Below are 17,301 nucleotides of genomic sequence, written 5' to 3' on the forward strand. Positions count from 1 at the left end.
GTGTGAACAGAATGCTTAAGGAGCTCATCCAGCAACACCAGACAGGCCGCTCAACAAAATCAGCCTCGGATGGCCTTCTCTCTGTCCCATCAGCCAGGACAGCTAGGCTGGTGAGGACAAGGGAGAGGGCCTTCTCTGTGGTGGCCCGCACTCTGTGGAACTCCCTCCCTAGGGAACTCCGCCATGCCCCCTCTTTAATGAGCTTCCACCATGCATTAAAAATGTGGTTGTTCAGGCAGGCATTTGGGGTGGGTTAGGGTATTTTTAGAAATATGTTTTAATGTAGAATTTCATTGTTTTAAAACTGTTGTATTGTTGTACATCGCCCAGAGCGGCTGGGTGACCGGCCAGATGGGTGATTAAGATAGATAGATAGATAGATTAGATGGACCCTTGGTCTGATCCAGCAGAGCTCTTCTTATGTTCTTATGAGTATGACTAAGTCTGGATCCATCCTATAGAGCACAAGGAGATGGGTTTTAGGCCATCTAGTCTAATCCCCTTCTTGATACAGGAAACCCATAGCTAGAGCACCCACAACAGATGGTTCCAGCATGCGAGAGCCATCCACCCTTCTAGGTAATTGACTCCTTTGCTAAACTGCTCTTACTATCAAGACGTTTCTCCTAATGTTTGACTGAAACTTACCCTCCTGTACTCTAAGCCCAGTAGATTTAGTCCTGTCCTCTGGGGTAGCGGAGGACAATTCTTGGTTTAAGGCAGGGCTTACAGATCAAAGGCTTAAGCCCCAGCACTCTTCTTTTTAAGAGATGAACCACTGGATGAGCCCTGTAGTGGAAACCTGGGGCAAAACACTATGGTTATTCTCTCTCTCTCTCTCTCTCCCCCAGCACTTGACTGACTCTGCATTCTTCTTTCTTCCCCAATCAGGGCTTTTTCGTCTCTGTCTTCTACTGCTTCCTGAACAGTGAGGTGAGCCAAGGCTGGGAAGAAGAGCGGGGAGAAGGTGGAGACCTGCTGGGTCTTATCTTGCCTGCTGCCAGTGGGGCTTCCCTTGTGTGGCCCTTCGAAGAAACAGACAAATCTCCAGCCCAAGGGGTGGTACGTGGGTGGGGGCAATTATTATGGTCAGGCATTGATTGCCCCAAGGTGGAGCAGAAGAAACCCCAGGCTTAAGGCCAAAGGGGTGTGGGAACAGAGGGGTGCTTCTGCATGACAGCTGGAATACTGAATTTTCAATGTCTGGCTGAATTTTTGAAATTGGGATATCAGATGTCTGAATGTTTCGTTTTTAAATATTTTGAGGAGCCCTTTAAACATAACTCAATTTCAAGACTTGCTGGTAAGCATTAACCTCTACTTCAGCCCTAAGGGGCAAGCATTTTAAATTTCCACAATACTTTGGAGCAGGCTTCCCCAATCAGGAGCCCACCAGATGGTTTGGACTACAACTCCCCGTATTCCTGACCTCTAGCCATGGTGGCTGGGCTGCTGGGATTTCTAATAAGAGAATTTGCAGCACCTTGACAAACTACAACTCCCAGATTCTTTAGAGGTAGCCACAGACAACTAAACTTGGTATAAAACCAATATACATTTGTAGTGTAAATATGCACCAAGAGCTAATTCAAATGGACTCTTCTTTGATGTGGAAAGCACACAGATCACTTGTTCAAATTGTCCGCATGTCAACATATCCCTGCATGTGGAAAACTAAGACAATAGATGTCACTGTGGTGTAGTGGCAAGAGTGTTGGGCTGGGAGTTGGGAGATCCAGGTTCTAGTCCCCACTTGGCCATGGAAGCTCACTGGGTGACTTTGGGGCAGTCACAGACCCTCAACCCAACCCACCTCACAGAGTTGTTGTTGTGAGGATAAAATGGAGGAGGAGGGTTATGTGCACTGCCTTGAGTTCCTTGAGGAGAAAAATGTGGGATATAAATGTAACAAATTAATAAATAGGGAAATAGCCATGCTAGGAACTCTCCATCCTTATGCGATTTTCTGTGACCAGTCCATTTTTAACTGAATAATTTTATGTTGCTGTCCCCCCCCCCCCACTTGCCACCTGGCACAGTCGCATGAAGGAGTATCCCCAGAGGACTTAGCATGATTTTTCATTTGATGCTGACACTTCCCTTTTTTTGAAGAATGGTTTTATACATTTGCTCTTGATGACACTATGCAAACAAGGATGGTCATTATTCCTGATTAAATTTGCTCAGAGTAAAAGGGTGAATGTGTGAGTGCATGCAGAGCAGACTGCTACACCAATGGATTTGTGGAGGCACCTATGCCTTTAATAACTGTGTATGAATTTTTTCTGTGACCCAAAAAAGCTCCGCCTGCTGAAGCTTTCCTCTCAGCCTTCCCCAACCAGATGCCCTCCAGATGTTTTGGACTAGAATTCCCAGGATTCCTGACCATTGGGCATGCTTGCTGGGGCAGATGGGAGTTGAAGGACATCTGGAGGGCACCAGGTTGGGAAACAGGATTCCTGTATTAAAGGGACAGGATTCTTATTCTCCACTAAACCAGGCACTCCTTACAGGGAGGAAATTGGCAGGGTACCCTTGTTATTTTGTGATGTGTCTCCCCAGGTCCGCTCTGCAGTACGGAAGAGATGGCACCGCTGGCAGGACAAACACTCCATCCGGGCCCGAGTGGCAAGAGCCATGTCCATTCCCACATCTCCAACACGTGTGAGCTTCCACAGCATCAAGCAGTCAACGGCTCTCTAAGGCTGCTCCAGACTATGGGGCTGATGCTTTGCTATAGTTGTGGGGACGGGGCATGACTTGCCAGCTGCAAGGACAGGACGTTCATTGCCCTGGGGTTGTGGCTCAGGAAAGTCCCTAGAGATTGTTGTCAACATTCTGTTGGCCTCTTACAAGAGAGACTGTTTGCATTAGAAGCAAGTGTTTGTGTGGCTGGAACTGAAAATCTTGGCAGGATCCGTTGGCTCTGAAACAATGGGAAGTCCAAGGCCTATGACCACAGCATTCCATCCTGAGAAGGTGTGGTTTGTTTCACTTTCTCATGCCAGCTGGAGCTCTTTGCTCTGTTTGCTTAGATTCGGGGAAGGGTTATCAAATTGCAAGTGCTGTGGAAAGAACAGAGGGGACAGATGATTCACTTTTAAAGTACAAAACCCTGGCATGTCAAATCCTCCCCCACTGGAGTTGGTAGACAATAATCAGCAAAACCAAAGGAAGGGATTTTCCTTATAGCAGCAAGATCAACCTTGGATACTCCTTGCCACAATGTGCTGAGTTGTCCATTAGCATAAATGGCTTCCTAAAGAATTTGATGAGTTCATGATGGAGGGATGTGGCTAATATCTGATAAAAGCCAAAAGCACAAACTCCATATTTGGGGCAGCCGATGACCTGATGCTGGGGATTAAAAAGAGCTTGTGAATTTCCTTAGGACATCTTTTACTACTAAGTGATGGTCAGAATGCTGCGTGAATGCCAGCAAGGCTGTTCCAACATTCTTCCTCATCCATTTCAGCAGCAAATACCAAAGCAGGAGCTGAACAAAGTCTGGTGGACTCTCTGCCTCTCAAGATAACATACCACTCGCTCCATCATCCGCTCAATAGTTGCTTGGTTCTCACCAAATTCCTGTCCCCAAAAAGTCCTCTTGAGCCCAAAAGTGGAGTGGGGTATTAATGCATTTGTTTTTTGCATCTCTTAATAAAGACCACCATCCCAATCCCTGATTGCGCTTTTGTATTCTTCAGCAGTTTTATAGGAGGGGACAAATCTTAGGTTAGGCCGTTTCCCTGCCTAGGGGAATCTAGCCAAGGCTGTGTGTATTCTGTAACAGCACTACACATACAGAGAATAGCACTGGGCACAAAATTTAGGATCCTGAGAATATTGGCTTTTTGTTAGTTTTGGCTTTTGTTTCCAAAGCATGTGCAGCCCTCCAGATGTCACTGGATTGCAGCTCCCATCTGCCTTAGCCAGAATAGCCAATAGTGGGGGATGATGGGAGTTGCAGTCCAACATCATCGAGAGGACCATGCATTCCCTGTCCCTGTTCTAGGCCTTGTAACTGCCAGGACAGATTTGAAAGTATATGAATAATGGCTGGGAAACTCAAAAAAGCAGAGGGCCAAGCAGGATTTTTTATGGACAGGAGGCAGTGCTTCATTGCCCTTCCCCAATATTAGCAAAATAAATAATAGGCCAATTTGCATAATTTGTATAGATTATTGTAGTCAAGAATTCAGCTTGCTACAGAATTTGGGTTAATGTGGTGCAGAAATCTTGCTTTGAACATAGCGTATCATGCTGCAGGTTTTAGGCAAAGATCCCTATCAGAAAACAATCGATCCCTCAACAACCTTTTAGCTGGGGTTCACCAATCAGGTCCCAGAATTTGCTCAGATATCAGGATCTGTGTCTCTTGTAGAGTGTTTTGATAGAGTGTTTTATCTTGGCATACATACCAATCAAGTGCCTCGGCCACCCTCTAGGAATACTTGATCCATTTGTTAGTAACTTGGGAGGTGGAATGTGTACAATGGAAGCCTTAGTGCTAGGTCCCCAGGAACAGATGACACGAGGATTCCATATCCATCATGAAACAGTCTCTTCTGGGAACTGAAAGAGATGCCTACTCCACATTACCTAACCCAATGTAACTTGTGTAATTTATGACCCACCAAGCCAAATACACAGCCCACCAACAGATCACCAAACCGTCTGTTTTAGCTGCTTGCCTGTGAATGCAAATAAAGAGGTTTTGTCAAGCAGGTTTTTCCAACACTGGTGGGCTGCATTCAATTTGCTGGTCAAAACTTGTGCTGGAATATTTCTGTCGCTTATCAAGCTATTCAAAGTATTGTGCAACCGAATGCAAAACTCCTTTTGGCAATACCTCCGGCCAATAGTCTTGCAGCAGGAAACACTTGCGTGAACATGAAGTTACACAGGGCCATGAACGGAAATATTCATTGGTGGAATGACCCAATACCTTAGAACAATCGCAGCTCCAGTAGTCATGCACATGCACAAAGGGATGGACATCCCTGTCCGTTTCAGGTTCTTAGTTTTGCAGTCTTAAGTCTGGTTTGCCCCAAACTTTGGGAATTTTTTTAAAAGTCTGCATGAAAATTCATACATACTGTATTTTTGTGTGCATTTCTTTCAACACACACTTCTTTTTATACGCAACTTTGCTTATATATACTGTTTTTTTGCAAGCCATTTCTCCTAACATAATACATTTTTGAACATTAATTTTACGAATATTACTTTTGCATTCATTATTTCTTAATGTATGCCTTTTTGTACCCATTATTTGATTGCACAACATTGCAAAATTTGGAGAAATGCAAATTTTGAAATATAACTGAGTTTCAGTTTGCATCTAGATTCAAAAGTGTAAAACTAGGTGCAAATTCCTCCCCCTTCCCACCCCCCAGAGTTCCAATGTGCAGATTCTGTCCCTCCATCCTCTCAACATTACCACCAACACCTGAATGGTATTTTGTCCCCAAGAACTCCACATAGCTTAGCTGATCGGCACCTGTCCTCTTGCTGACAGCCCCCACCCAAAACTAATATAAGTAACAGTAGCCTGACAGAGCAGTTCCTTCATTCTCCCACCCTTGCTGGCCAAAAAGCCTATTAGAATGGCTTTTGATAATTCAGGCTAACAAAAACTCTCCCAGGGGCAATGGAATCCAGGGGGTGGGAGCAGAACCCCAAGTTTTCACCTTTTATCCATCTGTCTGGGGGTGATTCTTGCAGCTGGGCTCAGGCCCACTCCAAAGTTACATTTCCCTGTGCATGTTTTTAAGAAGACATGAAAGGCCAGAAAAAGGGTGAAGATGTGCATTGAAAAGGTCAGATGCAATTGTAATGGGCACTGTGACCAAAACATTGCATACATTTAAAAGCAACAAACATCAAATGGAGATAAAGGGCCTCAAGCCTAGCAAACCTTGGGATTTTGAGGATCTGTCCTCGCTGAACCCAAAATGCTTGCACAAAGTTCACATTTCAAGTTTTGAGAGGTGCAAAATATCTTCTCTGGGGCAAAGGAGTCGCAAAATATTCTATTTGATTCATTTATATGTACAGTTTTGGATTCATCATGTTTCTATGTTGGCTAAAGAAACTCCATGCTAAGATTGGATAAAACAAAGTTCTACTGTATTAGTCCTAAATCAGATATTATTAACCCCCTCCCTACTCAGGCCAAACCACAGACCTTTATGGCCCATCCCTCTGATCCCACCCCTAGCAATAAAACACCAGTCCAAAAGGTACCAGGAATGTACAACCAACTGGAGAAATAACACTGGTCTGGTAAACAACCATACAGCTGGGAACAGCCCTTGAGCAAGGTGCAGGCCAGGAGGGGGTACTCAGCACCAGCTTCACTGTTCTCCTCAGAGCTGGCTAAAGCATCAGTGGATGTAGAATCCAGACTTCTTCCCATCCCTGAAGTGTTCCAGTCCACAATTCCCACCAAAGCAGACACCTCCTGCTTTTCTTCCTCTGCCAGTCTGCTTTTCCGCCTCTGCCTGTCTGCTTTCTCAGGAGCTGATGGTGAAGAAAGCACTTTTGAAGGCACTATCTTGTCCCAAATTCAGCAAGCAGCAGCCAAGTTAAACTCCTGCCAGAACTCACTGTGCCATTCTCTGCTTCTGAACAGCTCTGAAGGAGAAGTGACTGTCCTTTCCTTCCTTCAGCTTCTCTTTCACCGTGGTTCCAGTCTTCCAGTGCTTCGGCCTTGTGATAATCTCAGTTACTGGTAGAAGAGAACCATGAACTGTATGGATCCTAAAAGCCACACACAAGCCACCCCCAATTTATGCAACAGCCAGTGTTTGTGTGCCAGTCTATGGGACTCAATAGCATGAGCAAGTGTGCCATTTTGTCTCCAGAAGTGGATGCTAAGCACTTGGGAAAAGCCTAGTTGAACCTCTCTTCCCACAGCGGGAAACAAAGGCAGTCCGATCAAGGGGAGATCACTGGCCAAGTAAGGCCAAGTGTTTAAATGTTGGGAGTCCTAATAAAGTTTACAAAAGTGGAGTTAAAGTTAAAGTGAGATTCAAGACGGGCAAGGAAGGGGAGAGGTGACCATGTGGTAGATGATTTCAAGAGAACAAGTCATCTTGTGTGTGTGTCTCAGAAATGCAAATGCACTGTGGTTTGCAAGCAATGATGATTACTTGCACCAGCTAGCTGCATTCAAATCTGGGGTGCTTGGCCCAGTGTGCAAAGGCAGGCTTACCTAATCTCTCCCTGCCAGATTTTAAATCACGTGCCCAACTTGGATCACACCGACTGGTACAGCAGAGCTCCATCAACAGCCCAGGGAAGGTTTGGCTGCCCATCAACTTCTTGCCTCTCCCATACCCTGGTGGCCCTATACAAAGCCTAGCAGGAGAGCACAAGGAGAAAAACAACATTGCTAGGCTTCCTAGGGATCAAGGGCTGGATCCCAAAGTGTAAGCCACTCCCACGCTCTACCAGAACCTGGTCTGTGCACCCCACTGCATTTACTCAGAGCTGCGCCTCGTCGCCGAAACTGAGGTTCAATAGGGGTGCCCACTAGTCATGAGGGACTGACAAATGGTAGGGATTCAGGAAAGCTAGCACAGGATCAGAGAGAACTGGAGCAGAAGGGGAGGCGGGCAGAAGAGGACACTGCCCAGGGCAGGCCCAAGGAAGCAGCAGCCACAGGGCCTCGGGCCGCGGAGAAGACAGTGGGCCCAGCTGCTGGTGGGCACGGCCCTGTGGTGAGCATGCTGGCGTGGGGACGTGCCTCCAGGGCGTCGGGCACCCCCCCACGTTCATGCTGCTGACGTTCGAGGAGGGGCACGGGGTCGGCTACAGGCGTGGCCAGGACACGGGCACTCGGGTGGCGGGAGGCCATGGGCGTGGCAGGCACGCCACCATGGGTGCGCTGGTGGCGCTTGAGATGTGCCCGGCGAGCAAAGCGCTTTCCACAGGCCGTGCAGGGGTAGGGGCGCTCCCCCGTATGAGCCCGCTGGTGGATGAGGAGCTCTGAGCGCTGCAGGAAGCGCTTGGCGCAGACGGAGCAGGCGTGAGGGCGCTCCCCACGGTGCATGCGCCTGTGCTTGCTGAGGTTCGAGCTGACACTGAAGCGGCGGCCGCACTCTGTGCAGACGTATGGCTGCTCGCCAGAATGGGAGCGCACGTGAATGGTGAGGTCAGAGCGCTGCAGGAAGCGCTTCCCACACTCGCCGCAGCCGTAGGGGCGCTCCCCTGAGTGCAGCCGCCGATGCTTGCTGAGCGCCGAGCGCTGCGTGAACCGCCTCCCACACTCCCCGCAGGAGTAGGGCCGGTCAGGTTCCGGGGGCGGGGATGGAGGGGGAGGAGGCGTTGCCAGGCCCCCGCCGCATTCCACACACCGGCGCGACCGCCGGTGGCGCTCCAGGTGGCAGCCCCAGCGGAAACGCCGCCCACAGTCACGGCACTGGTGAGGCTTTTCTGCTGCGTGGCGTTGCTGGTGCCGCTCCAAGTTGGTGAGGATTCGGAAGCGCTTGCCGCACTCCTCGCAGGCATGGGGTTTTCGGGGTTGGGCTAAAGCTGGATTCCCTGGTGAAGGCTGGGCACTCAGTGGCCCTGCAGAGTTCAGAGGCAGGGCAGGGGAAGTTACAGAGGCAGAGTCTGGGAGAGGAGCCAAGGCAGAGTTTGAAGGTGAGTTAGATCTCGGTGGTGGGGCCAAAATGGCTCTCCTGCATGGCCCGCAGCGGTGTGGTTTCTCTCCTGCAGGGGGGCGCCGGTGTCTCTGAGTACAGCGTGGTTTCTGCCACCCTGAGAAGAACTGGGCTCTTTCTCCAAAAGGTGGCCAGACTCTCCCACCATCCTGGGCGTCTCGGCTCATGTGGAGCGGACTGCAGCCAATGCTCTCCCTGGGCTCGAGGCCCGCCCCCCATCTTGTTCCCAGAGGACTCTGCTGATGGGAGAGGCTGTTCTTACACCCCCTGGCATCCCCATGAAGAATCTTCCCTGAAAGGGGCTGCTTTTGCCCTGCCACCAACCCTGGACAAAGGAGGGGCACTTGCAGCTCATCCTCAGGTGGCTTTCTGGACAGGATGGCAGGTCCTTCCACAGTCGCAGCATGACGTTCCTCTGGGGTCTCCAAGTGGTTCTGCCCACCTGTCCCATCACCTGCTGAAACAAAAAAGCAGATGAATCTTTGCCCCTTGGGTATAAAGCACAGGGAGGTCTAGAGCAGGGGTGGGGCCCCTCCAAATGTCATCTGACTCCAGTGCCTTATCAACCCTGATTGTGGGCCATACTGACTGGGGCTGATGGGTGTTGGGAGCCTAGCAACATCTAGAGAGCCACAGATCCCCCCCCCCCGATCTACAGGATGGTGCTCAGCCTCTCTCCTCCATATTGTTCAAGAGCTGCAGCTGCTCAGTGTTCCAGAATGTGGTGGGTCAGATCATAGACAGGTTCAGTGGCTGAGGACACGTTTTGTATGTAAAAGGGCCTAGATTCAATCCCTGGGATCTCCATAAGAGTATCTCACATGGTAGACCTCTGGCTGAGAGCCGCAAAATCAGCTGCCCATCATCAATCAATCTACCAATGGTCTGATGTGGTATAAGACAGCTCACTTAGGAAAGAAACAAGTTCTTGGTGGGCTGGACTAAAGTCATTTAGGTCTTTGTAGGTTAAACCCAGCACTTTGAACTGTATTTGACATTCTCTGCAGCTTCTCTACAGTGATCTGAACACCTAAGTGCCCCAAACCCCATCAAGAAAGGTATTTCTACTCCTCCTCCCCATGTCATAAGAGCAAACAGAAAATCTGGATGATGGATGATGATGATGATGATGACTGGGACAATGTTTGCCCGGTGCTCAGAAAACCCCCCTCAAAAAATGAAATTGTGCTCCAAGGCAAACCAAATTCTACAACTTGAGTTGATTGTGCAAATTCAGTAAACAGGAATATATCTCATTATTTTGCATTAGAATCATAGAATAGTATAATAGGGTTGGAAGGGGCCTAAAAGACCACTGAGTCCGGCCCCCATTACTTTAGGTGCTATGCAGAAAAGTAGGGTTGTGGAGGCAGGGAGCAGAGGGAAGAGGGAGGGAAGCCAGGAAAACTCATGCTGCACATAGGGACGGAGCTGTTAGTGGGACAGGAGAGAGAAAAAGGGGAAATGTCGGCACTGTAAGCCAGAGAGGCTAAGAAGCTTGGTGGGGTGAGGAGGGTGGCTCTGAACGGCACATAATTATTTGAAATAACCAGTCAAATCTCTGGCTGGAGGTCAAGAATTAAAACATTTTTAAACATTAGCATTTGAGCAGTGCAAAACCAGACTCTCCCTGCTATGCCTTTTCTGCTAGCCGGAGGAGAGGCGTGCAGGGCTCCCCTCGCTCCAGCAAGGCCTTTACCTCCGTGCCGGGGGCTCCTGGTCACTCTTTTGCGTCGCCTGACTCTTCCCTGCTGCTCCTGCTCCTTCACCAGTTCCCGCAGCATCTTCTCCACCTGAGCCTTGCCCACAGTCTGCAGGATCACCCCGAGCTGCCTCCGGAAGTCGGGCAGGATCCCTTCCTCGCTTGAGCCAGCTGGACTTGCTGCCGCCGCCGCAGCTTGGACCTGCAAAGGTGCCAGCTGCCCTTGCACGGGTTCCATTTCTAGCCCTGTAAAGGAAAAGAGGGAAAAGAAAAGGAATGCCAGACCCTGCTGTGAGCCAAAGGTCCTGCGAGCTGGTTGCCCGAGGCAGGAGCACATTTACACCGTGCTGGGACTGAAATCCTGCCCAGACTGTGCCATCAGAACCTTTGTGCAAATTAAGAAAACATGGCTAGCACAACAATGTGATGTGGTTGCAAAAAAGGCAAATGCTATCTTGGGCTGCATTAATAGAAGCATAGCTTCCAAATCCCGGGAAGTACTAGTTCCCCTCTGCTCAGCACTGGTTAGGCCTCATCTGGAGTACTGTGTCTAGTTCTGGGCACCGCACTTTAAGAAGGATGCAGACAAGCTGGAGAGGGTTCAGAGGAGGGCAACAAAGATGATCAGGGGACTGGAAACAAAGCCCTCTGAGGAGAGCCTGAAAGAACTGGGCATGTTTAGCCTGGAGAAGAGAAGACTGAGGGGAGATAGAATGGTGCTCTTCAAGTACTTGAAAAGTTGTCACAGAGAGAAAGGCCAGGATCTCTTCTCGATCATCCCAGAGCGCAGGACACGGAATAATGGGCTCAAGTCACAGGAAGCCAGATTCCAGCTGAACATCAGGAGAAACTTGCTGACTGTTAGAGCAATACAACAATGGAACCAGTTACCTGGGGAGGTAGTGGGCTCTCCCACACTGGAGGCCTTCAAGATGAGGCTGGACAGCCATCTGTCGGGGATGCTCTGGCTTGGATTCCTGCATTGAGCAGGGGGTTGGACTCGATGGCCCTGTAGGCTGCTTCCAACCCTACCATTCTATGATTCTATATTTGTTTGATCTAGGGTTGCTTCCAGTAAAAAGGATCTGATGGTGTTTAGTATATCTGCATCAGGCTCTCGAGCCGGGAGTCCTGTGAGGCAGGTACTAATTTACTTCTCCTTGCACCACCAGGGACACTGGTTAAAAGAGGGAACTGCAGGCATAGGAAGCCTCACATAGGAAGCTGCCTTATACTGAGTCAGGCCGTTGGTCCATCTAGCCCAATGTTGTCAACACTGACCAGCAGCGGCTCTGCAGGGTTTCAGGAAGGACTCTTTCCTAGCCCTACCTGGAGATGCTGGGGATTGAACTGCGGACCTTCGGCATACAAAGCAAGTGCTCTATCACACTGAGCTACAGCCCCTACAAGGCAATTTGTTGGGCTACTAGCATCACAAACCAGGATCCTCAACCTGGTCCCAGATAGCAATTCCACACCACGGCCTATTCTAAACCTCCAAGGTATGCTGGGCTCCCTTGGTCTGGGCAACGTGTTGCTGAGGGAGGCTGCTCCTTCGCTTCCTGCCTTCATCCGACCATGCTGGAGGGCAGGGGGATGCAGAACTTCTTCCAGCCAGAAAGCTGCATTCCATTTCAGAGAAGGTCTTGGGGGCTGCATAGTGCCCCCCCTCCCCATACTAGCATATTTTAGCTTAAAGGCCTTACTAAGCCATAGCACAGGCATTTCAAGAATAGAGAAGGGGCAGGGAGAGAAACTGCACAAATGCTGGGAAACCACCCCAAAATTGGTGATTGGGGGAAAAGGGCACAGCCTTCTGGGGAACCCCAGAGGGCAGGATTTTGCCCCTGGGTCTGAGGTTCTTCACCCCTGCTCTGGATGTTTGGCCACCGCTCTAGCTGGGGTGGGGGAGAAGAAAGAATGAATGGGGTGCCGGACTCTACTGCGGACCAAAGGCTGGCCCTTGCCAGTGTGTGAACTGAGCACCTGACAGTCTGAAAATGATGACTCATCTGCAACTTCCTACAACTATGAATGAACACAAACCTTTTGGAGTGTGACTGGAATGAGCTCATCTAAAAGAACATTACAGCAAACTCTGGTTTCAATTTCAGTTCAGTTTGAAAAGTGGAGACTTCTGATTGGAGAGGAGCAGCTTAGATCTAACTCCTTTAGGGAGTTGAATAGGGGAAGAACAAGGATCTACTCTGTCTCCACACAAGGAGAAAAAAAAAGCCCATTCCTTTCTCGCAAAGAACTTACCAGGAGCCAAGCCTCTGCGCCCTCGGGTCTCCGTGAAGGCAGTTATCCGGGGCCAGCTGATGGCAATTTCTTCAGCTAGGAGAAGGAGAACAGAAAATACACTGATAAGGCCAAACAAGATATTGCCCAGGGAGAAAAGGGTTGGTCAGGCAGTGGCCTTTGGATGCTATATAGGAGAGAAGGCAGAGAAGTAACTTTTAAAAGGCCTTAAACATCAATGCATCTGTAAATGAAGTGTATGTAATAAACCGATATCAAGTCCCCACCGTCTTCTGCAGTACTAGAAGTAGACACGGGATACTAGGTGAGGCAAATCTGCATCATGATGGAATTTCTTTTTGGAGAGACTCAAAATGGTACAATATTTTATGTTTTCATGATATTTATGTTTGGGGGGCAGGGTTATGTTTTAGTGGTTTTTAAACTGCGTTCTGGGAAACCTAGGGGTTCACTGGAAGCTTAGCTGGGCTTCCTCAATGGGAATATAAGTAATGGCAATTGTGCCGGCTGCAGATGATGGGAGTTGTAGTCCAACACATCTGGAGGGCACCTGGTTAAGGAAGGCTGTTTGAAGCAGTGTCTTGCGTTCTCATGGGACGACCACAATGTCCAACAAACTGGGCAAGTGTCTCACATGAACTGTGTGTGTACCCCCAAGGTTTCCTTGGCAGATAAGTAGGTGCAGAAAATGATTCCTGACAGCACAGTGTTGTTGAAATACCCTGTTACCATGGGTTATTTCATTTGCTTTATGAGGCTTTATTGCTCGCGTTCCTATTATGGGACGAGGTAAAAGAAGCAAACTCTTCCACCTTACACAGTACAAACCCACTCTACTACGCTAAGAAACTGGCTAACCTGCAAATTCCACAAGGCTGCTACTATAGCGAAAGCTTCAGGTGCATGCATTACGCAGCCTGTCTGAACCTTAAATCTGGTTCTGGGCTTTGGGCACCGTCAGTGCAACTGTTTCAGTCACTGATGCTGATTAATGGAATGTTATGCTTGTGTGTCTGTGCTCACACGCACACAGGAGAGTGCACAGCAGTTATCAAATTTAGCATTTTGGCTGGTACTATAAAGTCCTAGGCATCTCGGTTTCCCCAGACACAGAATGTCTTCTGGCTAGAGGAGCAGGTCGGTGAGGTTCAAGTTCCAGCCTGGCACAGTACTATTAAGCAATGGCAGGGCCGGCCCTCCCATGAGGTGAGCTGAATTCCCTGCCTCAGGCAGCAGAGCATCAAATTAGGTGCTCCCCCTCTGCCAGGAGGGCCCCCCATGGGTGCTGGGAGGTGGGTGCTTCCAGGTGGGCTGGTGCTTTGGAGAGTCCTGCCAACAAACATTCACTGTAGCAAATGCTGGCAGCAGTGGGAGAGTAGCTAGCGGGGCTCTCCAGAGCAGCCACTCACCCTCTGGCTTGCTCTGAGAATTCTCTCAAGAGTGAGCTGATGGGTCAGTGAGCTCTCTAAAGAGTCATGTTGGCCTGGTACTGGTGATCTCCAGGGACTCTCCTCCCACAATGCCTGGCTCTGAGGAAGGATCCCCTCTCTGGAGAGCTGCACCAACCACTTTTTACAGCCAATGTGGCTCTTTAGAAAGTGGCAGCAATGGGAAGGGAGGTGGGAGACATGGGTGGGGGGTAGGTGGGAGACACAGCGATGTGGTGGGGGGAGGGAGACATGGCAGTGAAGTTGGGAAGGGCTGGGAGAGGGAGCAGGGCAGTGGGAGTGGGGGCAGAGGGGGGGAGATGCGGCGGGGGCAATAGAAGTGGGTGGGTGGAGGCGCACACGTACTCCCCTGCCTCAGGTGGCAGGAGAGCTTATGCCGGCCTGAGCCATGGGATCCCTTACCTAGTGAGATCACTGTTTCGTAACTCTCCTGCATGTCGTCCCACAGAAGTATTCTCTTGCTAGAAGTTCCTGAAGTTCTCTTGTCAAGAAAGGCTCCTGACAGCACCTAAACAGAAAATAATGGAAGAAACTGTGCAATGTGATGGCTGCAGGAAACAATTCTGTGTCAACACAGTAAACTTACAATCAGTTTATGCGGCTATAGGGTGAGGGGGGAAGGAGGGAGGAAATTAAGAGAAAAATAATGTTCTGAAGGGGCAAACTCTATCATATTGTGAGGTTTTGGGAGGGAGCCTTGCATAACTTTGGGGTTATAACCTCCCATACGTGCTTCTCCATTTCCTGAGATATGCAGGGAGGCCATACTCAGAGTGATTTCCTTTAGGGAGGTACGAACTATGCCTTCACAAGAGAGGAGCCACAGTTATGGAATAGCTTTCCTAGGGATACCTGCTATGCAATAACACTATTCCATTTCGTATGGCAGGTTAAGGTATTCTTATTCTCCCAGACTTTTGATTGTTAATGGTTATATTGGTAACTTTGGTGAACAGAGTATATTGATTTTATGCTGTGTTCTAAGCTGTTTTGTGGTTTTAACATTTTTCTTACTATAACCATATAGAAATCCTGTAATACAGGTCAGTTTTATTATCCCCATACTGCAGACTTGAAGAGAGTGTTACTGGGGCTGAGAGGGAGTGGATTGCTTAAGGGGAATGGCTAAGGGTGGGATTCAAATTCAAATTATTATCCATTCAATAGGAGAAACCACTGCCTTTTTGAGGTGTGTGAACATTGCTGTATACCGAGTTTTAAATATGAATGGAACTGAAACAACCAATCAAGAAGCCTGTTGTGCTGTGACATCCTTCAGGATGGATTGGAAAGGAACATGTTGCACTGAATGATATGATTACATATAACATACACAACTTGTATGTTTCTATAGAAAGTGCCAGGGGGTAGCCACATTTGTCTGTTGCAGCAAAATCAACAAAGAGTCTTGTAGCACTTTGAAGACTAAGGGTACAATTCTATGCATGTTTAGCCAGGAAAAAGTCCTACAACTCCCAAGCATTCCCAGATGTTGGGAGCTGTAGGGCTTTTTCTATCTAAACATGCATAGCATTGCACCTTAACTAATTTTTTCTGACATAACCTTTCGTTTTGTATGGAGTGAGTTATCTAACAAAAGTCAGTGTTTCCTCCCAACCATACCAGACTATAAAACATTTGAACTGTGAACATTGCCATAAGTTGCTTCAGATATTCTCAGAAAAAACAAATAAGGGAACAGTGCAATAAAACACAAATTACTGTGGGGAGTAAGGCGGCTACCAAAGACTTGTTCACAGTTCTTTACATTTGCAGTACAGATAATGAATGTCTACGAAGAAACCAAGGCCGCTTTGAACATTACGCTTTTTCTTAAGTATACTTCTAAACATGTAAAGTGCGAATGTGATGAACAAGTATTTTAAAACTCCAGGTATCACACTAGTACGCTTGTCAAACCATTGGAACTGGATGTAGGTCTCTTGGGTGTAGGTGGGCTGGCAAATCTGGGTTTGTTTCTGTGTTACGGAAACAGCCCTTGGTTTCTCTGTAACTGTCCATACTATATGTCCCTAACAGTGTTTGTTTTGTTAGTTATACTTTAGTTCAAAGTTCAAACTCCTCACAGTCCAGTAGGCCTGACTGGTGGAGAAAACCCACAGGCATAATATACAAACGCTGAAGAAGCAGAAGCCACGAACACATTCCAGAGGGGCAGCAGTTACTCTGCTGTAGCCAAAAGAACAAAATTCCCTCAAACTAGCCATCATATTACGGCACAAAGCGTTCATAGATTGGAACCCACTTCCTTAAACGCACAAAGCGTTCTCCTCAAGGACCCAGGCTCGGTCTCCTAACCACATGTGTGGCCACTGAATAAATACTATGCAGTATGGAAACAAACTACCACATGCAGCGAACGAGCCCGTGCACAAAACGGTGTGCGCTGTGCAGAGAAAAACTGGAGCGATGCTGGGGTGGAAGAAATTAGGGGGCCACTTTGTTGGAGGGGATACATCTACGTTCTAAATCGAGTTCGGGGGCCACAGACGAACGGGTGGGACGGTTGCAAAAGGCACTTGCAAGGAGCCGGAACCTCCTTTTCCCGTCCCTATCAGACTGACCCTCCTCCATTATTACATTGCTACATTGCAGCATTCCCACCCCCCAGCCCCCAACGGCCATTCTAAGCCCAGCGCTCCAGGCCCAGGCCAGAAAAGGGGAAGTGGCTGGATTGCAATAGCCACCCCCAACCCGGGGTCCACCGATGTCCCGCACAGCCTCCATTGTTTCCTCCTTGTGCACCGGACCTTGCAAAGGCGGCGGGAGCGCGGGGGGGGGGGGGGAGGCCGGGTCGTGCTTCGCACCTTCCTCCCCACCGCCTTCATTCCTGATCATTTACCTGCAGCTCGCCAGGGACTAAAGTGTGCGACCTGGCAGGGAATGGTGATGGCCGATTAGAGAGAAATCCTCGCCCCCCTGCAGGGAGCTGGGATGAAAGAAGGGAGGGGGGGGGATTTAGGGGAAGCAGCTGCAAGCTGCAAAATCCAGGAAGCTCAATTCCACATCCTGGCTAGAGAAAAGAATGAGAGGAGGAGAGAAAGACCTCCCTTTCCCTCCTTCGGCAACAAAGCGGGCCCTCTTGTGGCGGACGGGGTCTCCTCCCTCTGCAAGGAGCTGGATACCCAGTTCTCCCACCCACCCCTGACCTTTTGGAAACGGAAGGACTAGGAATCGTCCCACCTCGTTTTGCAGC

At 49.0% G+C, this 17,301-nt stretch overlaps 2 protein-coding genes across 4 annotated transcripts in view; one reads left to right on the top strand and one right to left on the bottom strand.

Annotated features, from left to right (window-relative positions):
• CRHR1 (corticotropin releasing hormone receptor 1) overlaps positions 1 to 4,730 on the top strand; it is a 114,686-nt gene extending 109,956 nt beyond the window's left edge. Inside the window, exons 12-13 of the mRNA XM_084804657.1 lie at positions 892 to 933; positions 2,563 to 4,730. Of these exons, the coding sequence (XP_084660783.1) occupies positions 892 to 933; positions 2,563 to 2,703 (183 nt within the window). The 3' untranslated portion in view covers positions 2,704 to 4,730. The remainder of the gene's footprint in view (positions 1 to 891; positions 934 to 2,562) is intronic.
• Positions 4,731 to 7,509: 2,779 nt separating this feature from the next.
• Positions 7,510 to 17,045, bottom strand: LOC146341059 (uncharacterized). 3 transcript variants are annotated; one of them, XM_084804655.1, is made up of 5 exons: positions 16,948 to 17,045; positions 14,487 to 14,592; positions 12,637 to 12,711; positions 10,372 to 10,620; positions 7,510 to 9,126 (listed from the first exon to the last, which is right to left on the bottom strand). In XM_084804655.1, exons 2-5 carry the CDS (start codon positions 14,518 to 14,520, stop codon positions 7,592 to 7,594), a joined length of 1,893 nt encoding a protein of 630 aa, XP_084660781.1. In that variant the 5' UTR covers positions 14,521 to 14,592; positions 16,948 to 17,045; the 3' UTR covers positions 7,510 to 7,591. The 3 variants fall into 3 exon arrangements, with proteins under 3 accessions (XP_084660781.1, XP_084660780.1, XP_084660782.1); XM_084804654.1 differs by having other exon boundaries at positions 7,510 to 9,129; XM_084804656.1 differs by lacking the exon at positions 12,637 to 12,711 and having other exon boundaries at positions 7,510 to 9,129; positions 16,948 to 17,018.
• Between the last annotated feature and the right edge of the window lie 256 nt (positions 17,046 to 17,301).

The sequence above is a fragment of the Heloderma suspectum genome, chromosome 6 (assembly GCF_057233095.1).
Source record: "Heloderma suspectum isolate Gila_16-S chromosome 6, 16-S_ref, whole genome shotgun sequence".
Classification (NCBI taxonomy): Eukaryota; Metazoa; Chordata; class Lepidosauria; order Squamata; family Helodermatidae; genus Heloderma; species Heloderma suspectum.